Source organism: Macrotis lagotis, chromosome 2 (genome assembly GCF_037893015.1).
Source record: "Macrotis lagotis isolate mMagLag1 chromosome 2, bilby.v1.9.chrom.fasta, whole genome shotgun sequence".
Classification (NCBI taxonomy): domain Eukaryota; kingdom Metazoa; phylum Chordata; class Mammalia; order Peramelemorphia; family Peramelidae; genus Macrotis; species Macrotis lagotis.
The window spans coordinates 158,217,967-158,240,351 of record NC_133659.1 but is presented as its reverse complement, the minus strand read 5'-3'; the positions used below and the strand labels follow the sequence as shown (position 1 = coordinate 158,240,351).

Sequence of the window (22,385 nt, the reverse complement as noted above, 5' to 3'; positions counted from 1 at the left end):
CCTTAGTCAGTCAAGTCCAGAGTCTGGTTCCCTTGCTGGATCATTAGATCTTCTCAGAATTCAACATTCCATTTCCCATATCCATGTGTTCACATAAACTAGTTCCCAGACCCAAATTGCACTGCTTTCTTTCCATCTCTCAGCAGCCTTTTTTTTTTTCTTTCAAGGTTCAGGTAGGGTCTCTCCCTGAAGTCTTCCCACTGTTGTTAGTAGTCTCTCCCTTCTCAATTTTCCTTGGACTGTAATTATGTATGTAGACACTGCAACCTTCCAGTCAACTACAAGTTTCTTGAGGACAGAAAATATTCTGCATTTCTATTTCTATTTTCAGCACCTACCCTAATGTCTTGAACAAAATAAACATTTAATAAATGGTAGTTGAATTGTAAAAAAAAAAAAAAAAAGCAATTGAATGATCCAAAATAGATGAAGAACTAAGACACTCTCTACAAAATTTATTCCTACAGAATCAAGAGAGATGGCTATTTCTGATTTGAAGGCTTCTTGGTTCTTCTGATAACCCCGACCCCTACCCCTGACACAGGACTGCCAAAACTGTTTCTGTTAAGAAGTTACAGGTTGCTCCTATCAATCCGACCTGTCCACTACTGCCTTTCACCACCTGTACTTCTTAGTAATTATCTCCTGTATGCTCTTAATTCTAGATAAGGAAACCTACTCATCATGCCCTTCATACAACCCATCCACTCCCACCTTTGAAACTTCCCCTAGTTCAAACTCCTCTTGTCCCTGTCCCCTTACCATTTTCTTCTTGTTGTACTCCATCACCAACTGGTCTACAAGCCTCTCCTCAGCCAGCAATTCTTCCTTTCGCTTTTGGTTTTCTTCATTAATGCGTTTGATCTCAGCCTGCATCTTTAGCTTATCCTGGTGCCTTTGTTCCAAAGCCTTCCAGGTAGGGAGAAACAAAGGTATAGTGTGAGTCAGAAATAAATAACATAGTGACTAAAAGATATAGGCAGAGGGGTGACTAGGTGGCGCAGTGGCTAAAGCACCAGCCCTTGGAGTCAGGAATACCTGGGTTCAAATCCGGTCTCAGAGACTTAATTTACCTAGCTCTGTGACCTTGGGCAAGCCACTTAACCCCGTTTGCCTTGCAAAAACCTAAAAAAAAATAATAAAAATAAAAGATATAGGCAGAAAGAAAGAGAAATGTACTTTCTACTATCTTCTTACCTCGGTGAACTGGGCCTCTACCTCACCTTCTACTCAGCTGAAAGTAGTTTCCTGGAAATCTTTGATGACTTGCCTTCCAGCTAAACTCAACAGCCTTCTCTAAGCCCATTTTCTATTTTATCACTCTGAAATTCTGACAATGCTACATAGTCTTTCAAGAAGTAGATTTCTTCCAATGGGAAAACTCATAGGGACAAAGTTAATAGCTTTTATATACTCACATACACACACAGGTGTGAGTTAGAGATGTAGCTGTAGATATAGATAGATTAGATAGAGCTAGAGATGATAGAGATAGAGATGAGATAGAGATAGAGATAGAGACAGAGATAGAGAGATAGAGAGAAAGATATAGATATAGTATAGATATAGATATATATATATATACATACATATATAGACATGTAGAAATATATATATACATATATATGTGCTTAGATTCGAGAAGACTCTGGCTTCAGACATTTACTAGCTAGGTGAAGGTGATTCTGGGTAAGTCACTCAACCCTAGTTGCCTCAGTTTCCTTGCCTATAAAATGAACTAGAAAAGGAAATGGCAAATCTCTCTAGTATCTTTAAAAAGAAAACCCCAAAATGAAGTTGTATATGACTGAAATGACTCAACAACATATATGTGTATCCGTATTATATAAAAATTAATATATTTAATTTGAATATTATAATTAATCCAAAATAAAATGAAAAGCAATTGAATGGGGGAAAGTGTTCATGGTAAATACAGCAGATAGAAGCTTGGTTCCCAGAAATTATAAGCTATTGCTAGAGTAAATTTTTGTTAGAGGAATAAGTATCTCATTTCCTAAAACAAGAGGTCAGTGGGTCAATTGGATATTAATAACATCATTCAAGGGCTATATTTGATCAAACATTAAATTAATTCACCCCCCCCAAAGCACCTAGGTTTGTTGAATTTCCAGTCTCTACACTCCTCCCCTGCCCCAGGCAGTTGTCTGCGAAATGCTACATCTATACAGTCTAAGGATCGAAGGTTCCCAGCCCTTTTTTTTTTTGGAAAGCAATGGGGTTAAGTGGCTTGCCCAAGGCCACACAACTAGGTAATTATTAAGTGTCTGAGGCTGAATTTGAACTCTAGTACTCCTGACTCCAGGGCCAGTGCTCTATCCACTGTGCCACCTAGCTGCCCTCCCAGATTTTTCTTAAAGTAGTTTATCTCCCAAAAGTAATCTCCTTGAACTACTTGAGATAGAAATATTAAATCAATAGCAGGAACAAAGCTAGAAGCAGAACCAAGGTTTTCTGGCTACTAGTTTAATGTTCTTTCCATTGTACCGAGATAAACTTCTTCTCATTTGGCCAATGACTGACTATAACTTTGGGAAGTTCATAGAGTTCAATTTCCTCCTCCCACTCTCCAAGGGCAGGGTGGATTAAATGAAGTCTAAGGTACTTTCTACCTCTAAGATCTTATTCTAGATCAAAGGCCCCATGAATTCATCATCAGGACAGTATTCTTCTATTATTTCTCACAATGGTGGAAAACAGATGAAGTCACCAACAATGGATTCTCCAGAGTGTAGTGCCATTCTCAGAGAAATTCAAAACTCTGCCATTCCCTTAATGGCATACTTCTACTGACCCCTCTCAATAATGCCTGTGGCTATTTTTGAGGGAGACATTTTTCAATGAAATTGATGTAAATGTAAATTGAAGTATTGATGAATTGACTGTGTCCACCCAAGGAGGTCTCTAGGGAAATGTCACTAAAGTTTTGTGGAACTTTTGATTTTTGTCAATGATTTGGATGAAGACATCAGTGATATGTATTTATCAAATGTGCAGGTCACACAAAGCCATAAAGGAAAGAACACTAAACCTGGGATAAGGAGATTCAAGTTTGAGTACCAGCTTCCACACTTCTAAGGCTGTTTAAACATGAACATGTTGTTTAAGTTCAGAACCTCCTTCTCATCATAAAATGGGGATAATACTTATGAGGAAAATACACATATAAATCTTAAAAATAATTTATGGGGGGAGTTATTAATGTTATTAATATATTATAGCTTACATGATAAACAGGATTGAAGTCCAAATAATCTTAACAGACAATAATCTGATGAGATCATTTTTTATCTTTATTAAATTTCAAAACCTGCACTTAAGTCAAGAAAAATAAATTATCCAAGGACAGGATGTAGATGTGGCTAGACAACATTATATATGGAAAGGACATGGTAGTATTCATGGATAGCCTGCAAGCTCAATGTGAGTAAGCAGTGTTATAGGACAGCTTAAAATGGTAATGTGTTTAAGACAACTTTAATATGTGCATAGTTTCCAGAATGATAGAGGTGATATTGCCATTGTCTTCTAAGCTGTCACACTAGGTTAGGAATATTATATGTTCAGTTCATGTATTAGGAAGAAAACTGGGACTATAGTGAAGTGAGAGGAGAATGAGAGGACTAGACATGATGTCATCTCATCTAAGGATTGGTTGAGCAAACTGGAAATGTTTAACACAGAGACAAAAAGGTTTAGGAAGGCTATAATCACCAAAGGCAACTGACTGATATGAGGAAAAAGGGAATGACTTGAATTTATTTGGCCTCTAAGGAAAGAATCAGGACCTGAGATGGGGAGTGAAGTTGAAGGGAAGATACAGGGAAAGAGATCAAATGAAAAATAGTACAAATAAGATTATTCAATAATGAAGTTGGTTTCCCCAGGAGACAGTGAGCTTCCTATTACTGGAGGCTTCAAATAGAATCTAGTTAACTGCTTGGAGATGTAATAGAGAGGATTCCTAGTTCAGGTAGGAGTTAGGTTAAACCACTTCTGCAGTGACTCATCCAGCTGTGTGTTGCCACAGATATAATAATAATGATTAATTCTCACATTTCTGGCATTTAAAGGTGTACAAAAGACTTTTATCATAACAATCCCTATAAGGTAAAGTTGTATAAATGTTATTATTCCCATCATGTAGATGAAGAAACTGCTCAATTACTATCTCTGGTTCTGTTTATACTCCTCTCCTCAATCTAGAAAGACCTGTATCCTTCCAAAACCAACTTCTTACTGAGCACGAGTCTCATTTCTTCCACGAAATATTAACTGATATTAAAACTCTCTATAATCTTCTTCAAATATCCAATGTACTTAAGGTCAGTATTATTCTTTAATTGTATATTCTTATATGTGTTTAGACTAAAAAATCCTTATTAAAGAATAGGTGTCAAGAATGAAACTTCCCTTGGATTTTTCCAAATCTTATGAAAGAGAACCTGGTAGAGTTCAATCAATATTTTTGCTCAGACAATTGAAGATAGGGAATGGTGCTGCAAGGACCAAATAACGTATACCTCTAAGATTGTGAAATGTTCAGAAAATGCCACTTTTTGACAATGAAGGGCCCCAGAATGAGTAAGGCTGACCAGATCTCATCCTAAGAGATATCTTAGAAATAAATCTATGAGATTCAGTCAGAGAGAGAGGCCAGAAATTCCAGGAGACCATCAGGCTGCTGCCCCTAAGGAACAGACCCCTTGGTGCTGTTTACACTAAATTTGTTGATAATTATGTACTAAAACTCCTTATTTCTTCATGTTGCACATCCAAAATGTCTGGGGTGGGGCAGCTAGGTGATGCAGTGGATAGAGTGCCGGCCCTGGAGTCAGGAGTACATGAGTTCAAATCCGACCTCAGACACTTAATGATTACCTAGCTGTGTGGCCTTGGGCAAGCCACTTAACCCCATTGTCTTGCAAAAACCCAAAAACAAAAACAAGAAGTCCAAAATGTCTGGGGTATGGGAAATGATGTGGCAACTTCTATAGTTAGAGGCTTTGAGTGAAGGGGCTGAAAGAGGACATGAAGTCAATCACTCCCTCAGCCCTTCTCCCTTCAAAAAAGCTTTTTTTTTTAGGTTTTTGCAAGGCAAATGGAGTTAAGTGGCTTGCCCAATGCCACACAGCTAGGTAATCATTAAGTGTCTGATACTGGATTTGAACCCAGGTAGTCCTGACTCCAAGGCCGGTGATTTATCCACTATGCCACCTAGCCACCCCCAAAAAGAATTCTTAAAAAATTATCTTAAGACATAAATGTAACTTAGGAAGCAGATAGTTTAATTTCTTGATTTTACAGAAGAGAAAGTTTAAGGCCCTAGAGGGGATACTTGTTCAAAGTCTCATTCAACTCATGTTGAATGGAAGGCTAAACTGAGGTGAAGTCAAATGGACTCCATTATAGAATCAGAGATGATGGGAATAGGAATGGACTTTGGAGATAGCCCTGTCTAACTACTCTCTTATATTACAGGTAAAACTGAGGACCTGGGTCAGTGTCAGAGCAGAGACTAGAATCTGCTTCTTTCTCTCCTCTTCCTCTCTCTTGCTCCCCGTCTCTCTTTCTCTCTCCTCTCTCTGTCTCTGTCTCTCTCTGTGTGTCTGTCTGTCTCTGTCTCTCTCTCCCCCTCCCTCTCCCTCTCCCTCTCAATTTATTTGAGTTGTTTTGATCATGTCTGAAAATAAGTCTCATTCTGTTCCTACAATCTATCAGTTTTCAGGGAAGAGGAGGGGAGGCCTGGTTTAGAAGCCTTGATGAATCACTGCATTGATCAGAGTTCTTAAGTCTTTCCAGTTGCCCTTTGCAATGCTGAGCTGGAGTATAAATTACTCTCCTACTTCTGCTCACTTCACTCTACATCATTTCTTAAAAGTCCTCCCAGTTTCTCTAAATCCATCCTTTATATTAATTTTTTTCATTTTTTAAACATTTTTTATTTAAAGTTTTGAATTCCAAATTCTGTCCCTTCTTGAATTCCTACTCTGCCCCCTCCCTGAGATGGGAAGTAATCAGATATAGGTTATACATGTGAAATTATGTAAAACATTTCTATATGAGTCATTTTGGACAAAAAAAACTAGAATAAAAGGGAAAAAGAGAGTGAAAAATAGCATGCATCAGTCTGTATTCAATCAATATGAGTTCTTTCTCTGGAGTCAGATATTATGTTTCATCATTAGTCCTTTGGGATTCTCTCAGATACTTGTATGGCTAAGAATAGGTAAGTCATTCACAGGTCTTCACTGAAGAATAAAGCTGTTACTGTGTACAGCATTCTCCTGGTTCTATTCACTTCACTATGCATCAGTTCATATAAGTCTTTCCAAGTTTCTCTGAAATTATCTTGCTTCTCTCTCCTTATAGTACAATAATACTATGTTACAATTATATACCACAACTTGTTTAGTCATTCCCCAATTGATGGGCAACGCTTTGATTTCCGATTCTTAGCCAACAAAAAGAGCTGCTATAAATATTTTTGTACAAATAGGTCCTTTTCTCTTTTTTTTGGATGTCTTTGGAATATAGACCTAACAATGGTATTGTTGGATCAAAGGCTATGCACAGTTTTATAGTTCAAAATTGTTCTTTGCAATCATTGAAGCAGTTCCTAACTCTATCATCAGTGCCTTATTGTCCCAGTTTTCCCACATGCCCTCCAATATCCAATATTTTCTTTTTTTGTCAGATTAGCTTTCCTGCTTTCCTTATAATCTTGATTGTATCAGTTTTTTGTCCAAAAATTTGTAATTTTATATAATCAAAATGATCTATTTTGTAAATTGTAATGCTTTGTATATCTTCTTTGATCCTAATTTCTTCCCTTATTCATAAATCTGACAAACTATTCCATGTCCTCTTAATTTGCTTATGGTACCACCCTTGACCCTTTATGTGCAAATCATGTACCCATCTTGGCCTTATCTTGTATTTGGTATGAGATATGTTCTATACCTAATTTCTGCCATACTCTTTTCCAATTTTATCAGCAGTTTTTGTCAAATAATGAGTTTTTGTTCCAAAAGCTTGGCTCTTTCAGTTTATGATATACTAGATTACTATAGTCATTTATTATAATATAATTTGTTCTTAAACTTTTCCATTAATCCAACCTGCTTCTCTTGACATTTGGCATTCTTCCAGGATGAGGATACACAGAAGTATTGGGGGGGGGGGTCACTAGAACTATATTCCTTGGACTTAGGACTGAGGATGAACAGCTAAACAAGAAAGGTTGCTCTCTGCCTCACTCCAGCCTCACAGCAAGGCCAGAGGCCCTTCACTGCTCCAACCCATCACTAATGCCCCACTTCTGCCTGATCCTCCTGTCAGTGGTCCTTTAAATCTTTAGCCCTGCAAATAACTGGAAATGAAGATAGTGGCTGAACCATCAATTGGGGAATGACTGAACAAGTTATAATATATGTATGTGATGGAATGCTACTGTGTTGTAAAAATTAATGAAGGAATAAATTGAGAAAAAAACATGGGCAGATTTGAATGAACTGATACAGAGTTAGGTGAACAGAATCAGGAGAATGATATATACAGTAACATCAATATTGTAATAACAAACAATGCTGAAATATTCAGGAACTGTGATCATAACTCAAGACAAAACTCAAGAAGAAACATGTTACCTACTTCCTAATAGAGAAGTGATGGACTCTGGGTACAAATTGAGACATATTTTTTGGATGTGGCCAAAGATGAATTTGTTTTGCTTGACTATATATGTCTATAACAATGATTTTATTTTTCTTGCTTCTTATAATTTGGGGCAAAGGGATGTGGGAGGGAGAAGATGTCAATCTGAGAATAAACTAAAATTTAATTTTATAAATAAATAAATCTCCAGCCCTGAGGCAAATTTCCCCACCTTGGGCAATTGTCCAATGTCCCTGCCCTAATTGTTGTTGTTCCTCCTCTGTTTTCAAAGAGTATCAATGACATCATGGAGTCTTGACTTGTGTCTGAATTGAATTTAAGTGAGGCAGAGTTGTACAAAGGCATTAGCCTTACTCTTCCTGAGTTATTGAAGTCCAGTGGAAGGACAGAAGTCAAAATGACTGGTGATGGCCCAGAATGCAGGGATTATCTTGCTATCTTCAATGTCTGACCAAGCTCTAAGTTCCCCAAACCACCTGCTTCAGCTACCTTCTTGGCCATGCAACAAGTTGTTCTTATCCACCCATTCAGCAGCTGGGAAGTTTTCACATACTTTGGGGGAAAAATATTCCCCTAACTCATCAATGAGACTGCAGCCTGTCAGTTACCCTCAACCTGGTTTAGCTTGTCTACCAAGACGTTTTACTGGGGTGTGGTCATTGTACATGCTAAAGCTTCTTGGAGCCACATGTGAGATTTGAGTGCCAGATGGACAATCGAAAGTGGATGAGCAGCCCTGAAAAGGGTTTGACAAACCCTCACAGCAGAGGTGCTAGTCCTTCTTGAACACCCCCATACACCCTTTCCTGCCCTAATTGCTGTTCAGTTTAAGTGAAAATCATAGTTCTTACTAATAGGGAGATTCAATTACTGAGATGGAAATGATATGACCCTTAAGAGGAAATGATCCCCCCTCCTAGACTTTATGATAGAATAACAAAGAAGAGCTGAGAAAGTCTACTATGCACCCTAGATTTGGGAAGAACCAATTTATTTTGTTTGTTTTTGGTGTTTGGTCTTTTCCCCCTCTGGATGTGGATGGCATTGTCCATTGCTAAGAGGAGCTGCATCCATCATAGATGATCAACTCATAATATTGTTGTTAATATGTACCATCTCTTAATTCTGCTTCCTTTGCTCAGTGTCACTTCATGTAATTTTTCCATGTTTCTCATAAGTATGACCACTCATGGTTTCTCATGGATTAAAAGTACTCCATAACATTCATATGACATAACTTGTTCAGCCATACCCCAACTGATGGATATCACCTCAATTTCCACTTCATGGGGAGAACCAGTTTCAAAGGGAGCAGAGGGGTGGCTGATGGCGCAGTGGATAACACACCAGCCCTTGAGTCAGGAGTACCTGGGTTCAAGTCCAGTCTCAGACACAGAATAACTACCTAGCTGTGTGGCCTTGGGTAAGCAACTTAACCCCATTTGCCTTGCAAAAAAATACTAATAAAAAAATTTTTAAAAAAGGGAGCAGAGGGGTGGCTAGGTGGTGCAGTGGATAAAGCACCAGCCCTGGAGTCAGGAGTACCTGGGTTCAAATCTGGTCTCAGACACTTAATAATTACCTAGCTGTGTGGCCTTGGGCAAGCTTAACCCCATTTGTCTTGCAAAAACAAAAACCTAAAAAAAAAAAGGGAGCAAAGTCAGGTGGAATCCCAAGGAATAAAATTCTACAAGAAAAGTCAAACCAAGAGTAATAGGAAGCTTTCAAGAATGAAATTCTGAAGCCACAAAGTAAAAAACAAGAGCTTCCTGTAAATACTTATGAGTAAATACAGAGAATAAAACAAAATTAGATTTTGCTGAAGTAAGATCAACAGATTTTGACAAGTGATTGGCTATATGACATAACAAAAAAAAAGTAAGAAGATAAAGATAACCCTGTGATTGAGGACCTACATGACTAGCAAGATAGTACAAAGATATTCAGAAGAGATGTGAGTGTTAGGGAAAAGACGGTGAAATCAGTTTTGATCATGTTGAAGTTGAGTTGCTTATGGAAAATCCAGTGGGTAATGTCTAGTTAATAATTGTTGATGCTGGGCTAAAGAGAAGATCTGAGATGTTAATTTAGCCTGATGAGAGAAGATAAAGACAGAAGAGGGCTTAGAACAGAACCTTGGAATACAGCCCAGGTTAGCAGAGGGAGATGATGATGCAGTAAAGAAGACAAAGAAGGTGGTGAACCAAAAGAGAACAGTATCACAAAAAAGAGGAGAGAGAGAAAAGAGTAGTCTTTAGTATCTAAGACTGTAGGGAGGGTCAAAAGAACAATGGAGAAAAGGCCATCAGATTTGGCAAACCAGAAGACTGGTAATTCTAGATAGTGGTTTCAATTCAGTGGTGTAGATGGAAGATATTAAAGAGGCTGACAAGTGAGAAGAGGGGAAGTGGAGGCAATGAGTATAGAAAACTTTTTTCTAAGAGTTTGTCTTTGAAAGAAAAGAAATACAACGAATGGTAGTATGATGAAATTGTAGGGTGAAAGATTTTTCAAGATGAGGGAGACTTGGGCATGCTTGTAGGCAGTAGGTTATAAATGCTACAAAAGATTAGAGAGCAATTGGGATGATTGAGGTGAGCAAGAATAAATTTTTGGACTCTGAAAATCCTTCATTTAATGCTTGCTACCTATGTGACTTTGAGCAAGAGACTTAACCTCCAAGGTCTCAGTTTCATCATATGTAAAATATGACCAATAAATTAGTTTCTTATGACCAAAGATCTTACAAACTTTAATATTGGAAACACTGGAACAAAAATGTTTAATAGGGAATTGATACCCAAGAAATGAGATAATAGGAAAGTACCAAGCATTCCTCTGATAATAACTTCAAGTAGCCCAGCCTCGATGAATTACATTGTCAGGGCCTAAGAGAATGGTTGGATATGATTACTTATTCATTTGTCATCAGTGATATTTGGAAAAATGTGGAGAATGAAAAAAGCATAGTATAAGGTATTTGTTAGCTATGTGACCCTGGGTAAGTCACTTAACTGCTGTCTCCATTTCCTCAATTGTAAAATGGGAATAACAGCACCTACCTTTCAATATTCTTGTGAGATTCATATGAGATAATATTTTAAATAAAAGTGCTTATCAGAGTTCCTGGTACATAATAGGTACTATACAATTGTATATTCTCTTCTCTATGATTTTTTTTTTGAGTGTAGCAGTTACTGCAGCAGCTAGATAGCACAGTGGATAGAGCACCAGCCGTGGAGTCAGGAGGACCTGAGTTCAAATGTGACCTCAGGCCCATGATACTTACTAATTATGACCTTGAGCAAGTTATTTAACCCCATTGCCTTGCAAAGGAAAAGAAAGAAAGAAAAGTATAGCGGTTACCCAGGGAGCTAGTGGGTTTCTTCTCAGTGGAAGTCTTTCAGCAAAATATAAATATCATTTGTTAGATATTTGTTTGAGAATTCTTCAGATGTAGGTTGGACTAAAGGTCATTGAGAGCCTTTCTAATTTTGAAATTCTAAGATCATGGGTCTTGTATTACACAATAATAATCTAAATATATAAATATATATAATCTATATATAATAAATGTCGTATTAATCTATGAGAAACCATGGAAGTGAAAACAGGCATGACAAAGTAAGGCAGATAGCTAGGAACCAGTATGTTTGAAATGCAAAATGTGAAGCTAGAATGTGGTAGATCTTAAAAGCTAAACTATTGAGTTTGCACTTTATGGAAAACTGGGAGCTAATGAAAAATTTTGAACAGAGAAAATATATATATATATATATATATATATATATATATATGATAAAAACATTTACATTAGAAAAATTATTTTAACTATATAAAGGGCGGATGGAAGAAAATGACTGGAAGCAAGTAGTCTATTAGTAAGGGTATTGAAATAGTCCAGGGGTCCATAGTAGTGATGAAGACCTAAACTATAATGGCAGTGGTATAACTGGAGAGACAATACTGAGGGATAAGCAACAGACTAGATTTGGGGAACAAGGAAGAAGACACAGTTAAAGACAACTTTGAGATTTCTTTCCTGAGTGACTAAGAGGATAGAGAAAGAGAAAGTTAACCTGAGAAAAAGAACTCTTTTTGCCAGCCTTAATTGTTAGGATCTTTTTCTTTAAATCAAATTAAATTAAAATCTGCCTCTCTGTATCTTCCTAGTACTAGCCTCAATTCATGCTGAACAAGTCTAACAATGTGGACAAACATTACTAATATGGTTTAAGACTGAAAAGGGTAGAAAATTAATGGTACAGTAAAGATGATGACAAATTAGAAGGGGAAGAATCGGAGGCATGATAAATACAAAAAACAGGTTTCATAGGTGTGAGGCAGAGGGAAAAGGTGCAAGATTAGGGAGGTGGTAATTAAAGAGGGGAGTATCCATATCCATCATCTTGAAGAAAAAATAGTTTAGAGATACTCCAATCCATTTAGTAGATCTATCCTCACAGCAAATTAGATGACATTAACTATTAGAATCTCAGTATCTTTTCTACACTCTTTGTTTTTGATCCATCACATACTAGCTTTTTGATTATAATAAAGTCACAAATTTTCTGTTTCCTCCAAAAGACAGGGACTGATGTCACTTAGCTCAGTCCCCTGCACAGCACCATGTACAAATAACTGTTTAATATAATAGTAAACAATGCAGATGACAATAATGTTAAGTGTGCATGTCTGACAGATATACTTCCTTTGTTATAAAATGTCAAGCCTTAAGAGTAGAAAGTTACATGTGCTATCAGTCATAAACAATCTGTAGCCAATTTTGATTAACTCTTTTTTTAAGGGAAAATTCAATGGCAGAGATGAGGGAGGGGTGTTATTTATTGGAAAGTGACTAATGTAGCTCAAATTAAATTTACAATTTGATTTAAAAATTAAATTTAAATTTAAAAGTCAATTTTTAAAAGTCTTTTATCTGTACCCTCCGGTCCCAGAGCTGCAAACCTTTCACAGTTAGGGAAGGGTGGGGGGGGAAGGGGAAGGGTAAAGAATGGGTAAAGAATGGGTTGCCTAGAAAGACATGGTAGTCTTTTTCACCTTTAAGTCTTCCTTATGGAGATCGTCCATATACTGTAACATTTGCTGGATCTCCTGCTCCCGGACCTCCGCCTGTAGTGCCCGTTCCTCCTGGTTCTTTTCAATCTGCTGGATAATATGCCGTCTGCCTCTACAAATTATAGAAACCATCTAGTCCAGCCCCCACTTTTAACAACTTAGCATCTTAGAAACCATTGGTCTCCATCTCTTTTCTTTATCCTCCATGTTGAGTCCCTCCCACAAGATGATCAGAAAAGAGTTTGAAAAGCTCCCTTCTCTAATTAAAAAGAGGACATTCAGGAGAAGGACTAGTATCTACTATCTTGTTCACAGAGTTCTTCCAGTCTGTGTCGGATGAGCTCATTGCCCTTGACTCTTCTGCCCCACTTTGCCCCTTTGCATCTCACAGGCAAACACACAGTCGCCCTATCTGGCAGCCTGGTTGAGTTGAAAGAACACTGGTCTTAGAATCAGAAGGTTCCTGTGTTTGAGGCCTTGTCATTCATCAGATCAGAAAAACTAGAGAAAACCAGCTGCCTAAGGATGCCAGGAAAGGACTAGAATCAACTATGATGGAGAGTCTGCTCCACTAAGGGAAGACTCCAGAGCCCAGATGTGAGTACCATCTTTCTTCCTTCTGGAGCATTTTTTTATCACATTCAATTAACATTTTATACTAATGATATCTGCTAATAATGAAGATAAGATAGCTTCCTATATCCTCTTTGACTGGCATTCAGCATGAGCTTAAAGGGGATTGAAGTGATTTGGACAGAGTGGTGCCAACTCAGACAGCTTACCGTATTCTTTCATCTTTCCGCTTCCTGAGTAATTCTTCCTCCCTCTCAATGGATTTCTGCCGTTCCAGTTCCATCATCTGGTCCAGTCGCTTTTCCTCTGTTTCCATCTCCTTTTGGATTAATCGCTTCTCCAGTATCTGAGCATCACGGATGGCATGACACCTGGCATTTTGGATTATCTGAGGAGTGAATAAAAGATTTAAGTGAATAAAAGGTTTAAGGGTAAATGTAGTGATAAATGGACATAAAGAAGTAGTTTGGGAAGGATAGGAAGAAATGGGAGTCAAATGTTGATTCCTCTACAAAGACCCCTAGCTCTAACTAATTAAAAGGCCAGAAAAACAAATATATTAATAGGAACCACATATCTAGAGGTGGAAGGTACCTTTAAAAGCCATCTAGTATAAAAGGTAAGGAAACAGACCTATTGAGGTTAAGGGACTTGTCCAAAAACACATACTAAGGAATCATTGGAAATGGAATTTCAACTCAGATCCTCTAACCTAAGAGCCCACAAATTCTCTTTACTCAAATGAGTTATACCAGATGTCTCAAACATATTCTTTTTCAAAAGAAATTTAGTAAACTGTGTCTCATTTTTCCAAATTTGCATTTTTAAATAAAATTGAGTTTATAATTTGTTTAAAAATTAAACTTAGTAGTTTCAGTTTATTTAGTGTGATAAAAATTGAACACTTAATATTCAACTTTTTAAAAAAATTTCTTGATTGCACATCCTAATTAAATGTGTATACACCCTCTCCTCAGGTCATATGGTCAGTTACCAAATCTTGTCATTTTTACCTCCACAATATGTCTCATCTTTGTCCTCTTCTCTCTACTCACATGGCCATTACCCTAGGTTCAAGTCCATATCTGCACTTACCTGGACTATTTACAATAGCCTCTTAATTTATTTCTTTGCCTCCAATCTCTCCTAAAGAGCTGACACAGTGATTTTCCTAAAGTGTTAAGTCCGGCCCCATCACTCCCATAACTCAATAAACTCTAAAGGTTCCCCATTGCCTTCTCGGATCAAATATAAGCTCTCCTGTTTAGCTTTTAAAGTCATTCACAACCTGGCCCAGCCAATCTCTCTAATCCGACTATATTATATACCAGAGGGGTCAAATACTAGGCCAAGGTCTATTAACACTCCCACATGCTATTCAAACCACATTAAGATCTAATTGGGAAATATTTAACAAAATAATATTTAACAATATATTTAATATTAATAGTTAATATTAAATGTTAAATAATATTTAACAAAATATTTAACAGACTGAAAATATAATAGAACATAGATGATGTTAAAATGTGATTTTTTAAAGTCAATCAGTGACCTGCCAGGATCCCTAAATACAATTTGCTGACTTGTTCCTATTTTTGTAGTCTGTTCCCTGTGATTGACATTCACTCTCACTTCCATTTCTTACAATTCCACTTCCTTCAAAAAACTCTGCTCATATGTAACCTTATACATGAAGCCTTCCCAGATCCTCAACCTCACCCTCCACGCACAGCTCCAGCCTCCTCCACCAAAATGTACCATATGTGTGTGTGTGTGTGTGTGTGTGTATATGTATATATGTATACATACATATATATATATATGGTATATTAATTCTGTACATGTTGGTCTCCCTGATAGAATGGAAATTCCTTGAGGGCAAAGACTGTTCTGCTTTTGTCTTTATATGCCTAGCCCCTGGCATTAGGTGCTTAATTGATTCTTGTTGATAGATTGATTGAATATGGAGCATAGAATGTGGACCACTAGACCTGGCAAAGTGTCTGCTTATGGCATCTGTTAAAAATGAGCATACTCAAGTAAACTCCAATTCCTGCCTTCTTTTTTTTTCAGGTTAAAAGATCTTGATTTGACAGCCAGGAGGGAGCTCCCTAGAGATAATTATGGAAATAAGGAAGTATGTTATAGTCCCTGAAGAAAGGAGAGGTGAAAGACCTGAGAATGTCAGATGTAGAAGAGTAGGAATTAGTGCTACTGGGGGAATGGTAAATTCCATGCATTTGGACAGTAAATGAAGGAATCTGTAAACAGTTGGATCACTCCTAGAACCAAGGCATCAGTGCCAACTTTCCCTTTTCTCACCACTGCAACCTCACTTCCTGATCATTAGCTGTGGTCACAGTAGAAAGGGCAGGACCATATCTCAAGCTCCCTGAGGTATCTAGGCATCTGGTCTCCATGGAAGGCACAACTACCATGGGAACAACTTGGATTTCACCTTCCATCTTCTACCCACTATCTCTTCACAACCTCCAGAACCTTTGCTTTATTTGACCTCACAGAGTACCTCCATCTTGAGTTCAACACCACAAAAAAAAAAAAAAAAAAGATTGACCAAAATAGGAGACAACCAGTGGCCTCACTTGACTCCTTACCTGGCTCATGTCTTTGACCTCAACCTCTTGCTCCATCCTCATTTCATTGGCTTTCTCCAAAAGATTCTCTGCCCTTTCCTTCGCCTCCTCTTCCAGGTCATTGAGCTTCCTATTCTTCTTCCGTACCATTTCCTTCTGTTTCATCATCTGCTTTCGAAGGGTCACTGCATTCTGGGAGAGATCAGTCCATCTAAGCAGGGTGTGTGGAGGGGTGGCTGGTTCATTTTTTAATATCAAAGATAGAAAAGTGGAAGGGACCTTGAAGTCCCATTGAGGTGGGATTGTTGCCTAAATATGTTGTCCTGGGGCTGATCTCTCCAATTTACTTCAATCGGTTTTCTACTCCTCAGTTCATCACTAAGAAGCAAAAAGTTCATCTCTTAGCTCCATCCTCACCATTTCCCTTACTACTCATAGTTTCTTTAGTCATATTTTTTAAATGAATGTTCCTTAGAGTTCAGTCTGACTTTCCATCCCTTCTTTCCTTTGGGGTCTTTTAGTCTGGGCTCCTATTTATCTGATGAGAAGCCAACCTCTCATCTAACACATCCCCAAGCTACCAATGCATCCACAATAGCCAAAGTTGACAAGGTTAGCTACCAAGACATCAGCCTTTTCCTTCTTGTAAGCCTCTTCAATGGCATCTCGTTCTTCCTTGGTAAGGACTCTCGAGGCAAACTTGATTCGTTCAAACTCCTCAGAGCTGATGATAAGAGACTCCCCTGAAGGGTCTACTGTGGGGACTCTGATGGGAGGTATAAAGAAAAGCAGAGACAAAAATCAAAGGGGAAGAGGGATTGATGGAAAGAAGGAAATAAAAGCTTAAGTAGCATGCGTAGACACGTAGACACGTAGACACACACACACACACACACACACACACACACACACACACACACACACACCACTCTCTCACTAACACACCCTGGGCTCCGGTGCTCCTTTTTTCTAGCCCCCACACAGTGCCCATCCCCTTGCACACAGTCAGCTCCTCATCACAATGTATTTCTGCCCAAGCCAACTGGATTCAATAAGGGAAAAATTATGAATATCATTTGTCACAAAGAATCAAAAAGGGAAGTTTTAAGAGATAGATATTCTCTCTAAAAGGGCAGAGAGAAGCAGAATGAAGCCCAACAGAAATACTTAAACATCCCTATTCTTCCAGCCCAGGCAGAAGCTTTGAACACTAAATATTAATTAAAATCTCTGATCAACAACAGCAGCTGACATGTCTATAGACCTCTCCTTCCCAGTTGCCCAACGCATTCCACAAACCAATAACTAATTATAATGATTATAAACAAATGACACACATTAAAGGTGGGGGAGGGAGTAGTGGGGGGGGTCACCTAAGGAATGAAGCTGCTTCTGGGTGAGGCATTTTAACAGGCACACAAGAATAAGACGCAGTTGCTTTGAGACAGGAAGTGAAACCTCATCTAATAAAACCAGTAGGGGGATTCCAGGAGGCAGACAGAATGAGAAAGCATATTTGGGATTTGGCCAGGACATGGAGGTTAACCAAGTGGCGTGGTCCAATGGAGCCTTGCATCTGAAATAACCAGATATGCTCAGAACCTATGATAGGCCCTGGGGATGGATCAGTACCAGGTTAATGTGCCTCTCAATGCATTCCATGACCCTAAAAAATAGCAAAGTCACCTTATATAACTGGCCCAGACCTCAGATCTGTGGATGACTCTCAGGACTGTTGAATGGAAATGTGATGGGCTTGGATTAAGCAAGGATAAGGATATCCCAGAACTACAAACAAGAGTAACTGAAGAGGCAGCTCTCAGGGCAGCATCTCTGGTGGGTCTCCCTGGCCCATCATTTCCTGGAGCTGCATGGGGCGGGGAGGGGCAGGGCCAGGGCAGCAGAGAAGGGAATGGACAGTTACAACACCAACTACCACAAAGATGTGGCTCCTTTCCAGATTTCTAGCCAGATTGGGGGGGGGGGGGGGCAGGACAAGGAGGGAGCCACTAGGAAACAGTGCTGAGCTAATCCCAAAGGAACCTAGCATTTCCCACTTGTGGCCAGCCACTCTGGGAAGAAGCCAAGAGGTTAATTAGGCAGCTGGTCAGTTTTCCTTTGCATCAGACTCTTAAGGCACCAGAAAGGAACTGACTCATCCAGCTAATTTCCTTTTACCAAGGGCACCAGAGGGAAGCAGAGGGGAGGGAAAGGGAGGAAAGGGAAGAAAGGGGAGGACCCAAGCATCCCATGAGCCCTTTCCTTCTACTAGCTCCCAAGCCCTATAGGCAGCTAAAGGAAATGATAAAGAAAGAACATGGAATCAGGAGACAACATAAGACAATCATATATAAAGCAGGAGTGAAAAAGGAAGAGAGCAAGTTAGAAGAAAAACTCCAAACCCTAAATAAAAGAGAAAAAATAAAAAACACAGGAGTGAGAGAAAGAGCAATGAAACATGAGGGAGGGAATCCTCTTCTCATCTCAATACAGTCCCCTAAACCAAGAGGAAAGGAGAAAAGGGAAGGGTGACTAGGTCCAGCTACTTACACAAGATCCCGGACCATGTCTCGAGTGATCAGCCGGATGGTCTCTGGCTTGTGGATCCAGCCCAAGTTCTTCTGGATACTTTGTTTGTCCCTTAGAAGCACAATGGGGCTCTCACTGCGGGCCTGCTGGGAGGACTACAAGGCCAGAAGGGGCAACTCACTAGCTGACCACATTTTCTACTCTTTTTTCACCAATTTGAGTCCCAGGATGTCTCCTCACTTGGGTTCTCCACTCACCAAACAACCAAACACTTAAAAATTAAATCAAAACCTGGGCTCTAAGACTTCAATGAGAGTTTGGGCTCTGAAGAAAATTAGGTCATGTTCTCTATTTGGAAATGACCAAAAGTTTTTTGGAGGTTTTTTTTTTTAATGGTAGTCCTCTCCTCCTCCTTCTTCCCCTTTCCCCCATCCTGCCTTGACAATCCTATTCAGTAGGTGCTCAAGAAAAAGATCCTACTTTATAACACACTTTTCTACCTCATAACATATTTTGAGGAGGGAATTCCTTTCCTCCCTAAAGGACAAAAAAGAGATAATGTTTGCTTTAGTTACATGCTGGAAGAAGCATAAAATCTAGGATTTGGAGATAACTTTAGTGATCATCAAACCCAACTTTCTCAATTTTATAGATGAGGAAACCAAGCCTCAGAAATGTTAAATGACTTTCTCAAAGTCAAACAAAATGATTAGTTGTAGAATTCAAATCATATGAAGCAATCATAATTTTTTTTTCCTTCTACATCACACTCATAAGATCTAGTGCTCTGGGTTTTGTGAAGAAGTTAATGAATTAATGAGTTACCTGATTTCTTCTTTTCCCTCGGTGATCCATGATTCCCCAATTTACACTGTGCAGTATTAAATCAACCAATCTAAATTAATGATAACTCTAAATACTTCTCAAAACAAAGACAGAATTGGAAGACAGTTTAAGAGATATTAGCCTCATTTTCCAGATGAAGAAATTCAGGCAAGCACTGGACTTAAAACCATAAAGCAGGAAAGATGCAGATTAGATTTAAAGAAGACCACATTATCAGGAGGTGATGTCATGACAAGCACATGTACTGGATTTGAGTGACAGTCTCATATTCTCCTCCAGAGTCACCTGGGTCCAATGGCCAGATATGAATCAGGACAACTGGAGATGGCCCTGGTTGTGAGTCAGTCAGGTTTAAGTGACTTGCCCAAGGTCACACATAAGAGTCAATGTTTGGGGTTAGATTCAAACTCCTGTCCTCCTTACTCCAAGTCAGTGTTCTATCCACTGGACTACCTAATGGCCCTTTACAGATTAGATAGAATTTTCCTAACAGTGTAGACTGAGGGAAGCTGTGAGAGCTTTGTCCCTGGATGTTCTAAGAAATAGGAAAGATGTTAACTTTTCTGAAATGCTTTAAGTGTGGCTCTGCCCAGCAGTAGGGAGAGGGTTGGACCAGATAGCTTCTTGAGTACCCTCCCAACCATGGAATCTGGCTCTCCAAATGCTATTCCTCTAAGATGCTACTGCCACCTGGTGCCTGGCTTGGGCTTCTATATGGGTATCAGACAGACTGCAGGAAACTCCTGCCACCTACTGCCAAATCAAGGCCTTCTGTGGATTCCAATATGTTTTCCACCCGTAGGTATTCAACAAAAGGAAATAAACCAGAAGGCAAGGTTTTCTCCTGTTTGTTCCATTCTCTTACAAGAAGAGATTGTTCACTGAAGACTTAGCCATATCCAAATCTAGCAAAGTTCCACTGAGCACAGACCAGGTGCAGATTTGATTTCCATCAAGTGAAACCATACCCCTTTTTTTCCCCCATCATTAAGCATATTGACAAATGCTAGGTAGGAATTTGATGAGCTTCTAAAAAGAAGTATGCCTATGCCTGGAAAAATCTGGCAAGACTTTCAATTCCACTCTGGATGGTTCAGGTCAGGGATATTGGTGATTTGTGGGACAACTATTAGTCCCATCTTCTACTCCCCACTAGAGGTGCCTCTTTCATCTTTTTTCTTCCCTTGATTTTCCTTCTTCTTCTACTTTCCCAACCCCCCTCTTTTTTATTTTCTGTTTCCTCCCCTACATATGCCTTAGGTCTCCCAACGGTGCTGAAGTTTGCTACTCGAGACTCAAGAACCTGGTGACCCTGGTTTAGATCATATTTGCAAATAGTCGCTGGCCCAGGATCCCAAAGAAAGGAATTCTTTCCAATGGACCAGTAGGAAAGGAAGTTAATTTTACAAAATCAAGGTATGATACAGCAGGAAAGGAGTGTTCATTTCTTGGGTTTTACTCCTTTGGATGGAGAAAACTATAGAGAGCAAGAAAAAACTGTTCTATGCTTGCAGGGTTGGTTTCTATTGGTCATTCTCAAATATTTCCATCCCAGGACCCGTCTACCACCCTTGCTCCCTCCTCAAAAATTGAGGTGATTAGGAACACACTCATTGGCACCAAATAGTTTCTCCAGCCTTCCTGTTGGCAGCTACTCTTAAAGAATACAGTTATTCTTAAAGTCTGGAAAGCAGGGAGAGCTTGTTCATATGTCCACAGTTTATTACTGACACTATTAGAGCTCTGCAACTTGATCTCAGTGATTACCATAGAATGTCTCCTGTTAGCAGAACCACTGCCTCAATCCATGTAGATATTTCAAATAGGAGATTACAAAAGGGATGGGGTGGGGGTCACTGGCAGTTGGACAGAAGCAGCAGGTTACCTTGATACCACCAAAGAGGCTCTCATCAACCTCGGAGTTCACAGCCTTGGTCCGGTAGCGAGTCCGGTTCCTCGACCTGTTGGAAGTGCTGGAGGAGGAGCTCAGGATGCCAGCGGCACTTAGTGGCTGAAGGGATAGAATGAAAGTGAGGAGGGAGGAACAGAAGAAGTTTAGGGTCTCACATAAAATGACATGAGCTTAGATCAAGGGGAGCAACTTCTATTAACACAGGAGTTCGTCACATTTTTGGTACCCAATGACAGGAAATGAAGGAATATTCTCCTTGTTAAATTGTTGAGCCTTATAGTACCCTAGAGAAAAACCTGAATAAATTCTATGAAATGCAGTGTTCAAAGAAGTGTGAGGTGGGAGGGGATGCCCCTTTACTATAGCGAGGGTCTCAATCAATGAGGACAAGAACCTCTGGGACTAGGAAGAAGCCCAATACAGAATCTGAATCTGTAAGAGGAGACTGAAGTGTCTGTTTCATAATTAAGGGAAACCCAGAATTTCATAGTAGGCAAGAATGATGAAGACCACAAAGAGTCCTAACCATGGAGTCCAACAAACCTAGATTCAGATTGAATCTCACTATGTACTCATTGATCTGCAAGTCACTTTTTCTCTGTAAGCTTCAGTTCGTCTATATCTAAAATAGGAATATTAATACTTGTCTACTTACCTTGTATAAATCTGACAGGCTTATTATAAGACTCCAAAGAGATCATATAAGTCACATATTATGTAAATGTCAGTTATTGTTATTACTGTCTTCTAGACCAATTCAAGTTATCTCATTTTCCAGCCCCCAAATTTATGGTCTTCCCTACCACCTGACATATGAAATGCCAACTTCTCAGACTGAGCTTCAAGACTCCTTCACCAACTGTCAGCCTCCATTTTACCCACCCTTGTTTCTTAAACAAATCTGTTTATAAGCCCATCTACATTCACTCCCACTTTGAAATTCAGACAGGCCATTCTTTCTATCTAGCATGCATTAGTCTCACTCCAAACTCTGCTCTCCAGGAAGCTTTCTGTAATTAAGGATACCAAAGTAAAAACTAAATAAACTTTGGCATAAAACCATAGACCAGAGAAAAGCAAACAGCTTCAATGATAGAATATCGGTGTGTTGGCAAGTCTATCCATGAATAATTCCACCCATTTCTGATGAC

General features: G+C 39.0%; 1 protein-coding gene across 1 annotated transcript in view; it reads right to left on the bottom strand.

Annotated features, from left to right (window-relative positions):
• The window catches only part of CFAP45 (cilia and flagella associated protein 45), a 52,986-nt gene that overhangs the window by 16,292 nt on the left and 14,309 nt on the right, over positions 1-22,385 (bottom strand). Inside the window, exons 2-8 of the mRNA XM_074223122.1 lie at positions 21,208-21,333; positions 18,498-18,631; positions 16,569-16,713; positions 15,969-16,139; positions 13,560-13,738; positions 12,760-12,889; positions 763-909 (exon numbers count right to left, since the gene is read on the bottom strand). Coding sequence (XP_074079223.1) covers positions 763-909; positions 12,760-12,889; positions 13,560-13,738; positions 15,969-16,139; positions 16,569-16,713; positions 18,498-18,631; positions 21,208-21,333 — 1,032 coding nt within the window. The remainder of the gene's footprint in view (positions 1-762; positions 910-12,759; positions 12,890-13,559; positions 13,739-15,968; positions 16,140-16,568; positions 16,714-18,497; positions 18,632-21,207; positions 21,334-22,385) is intronic.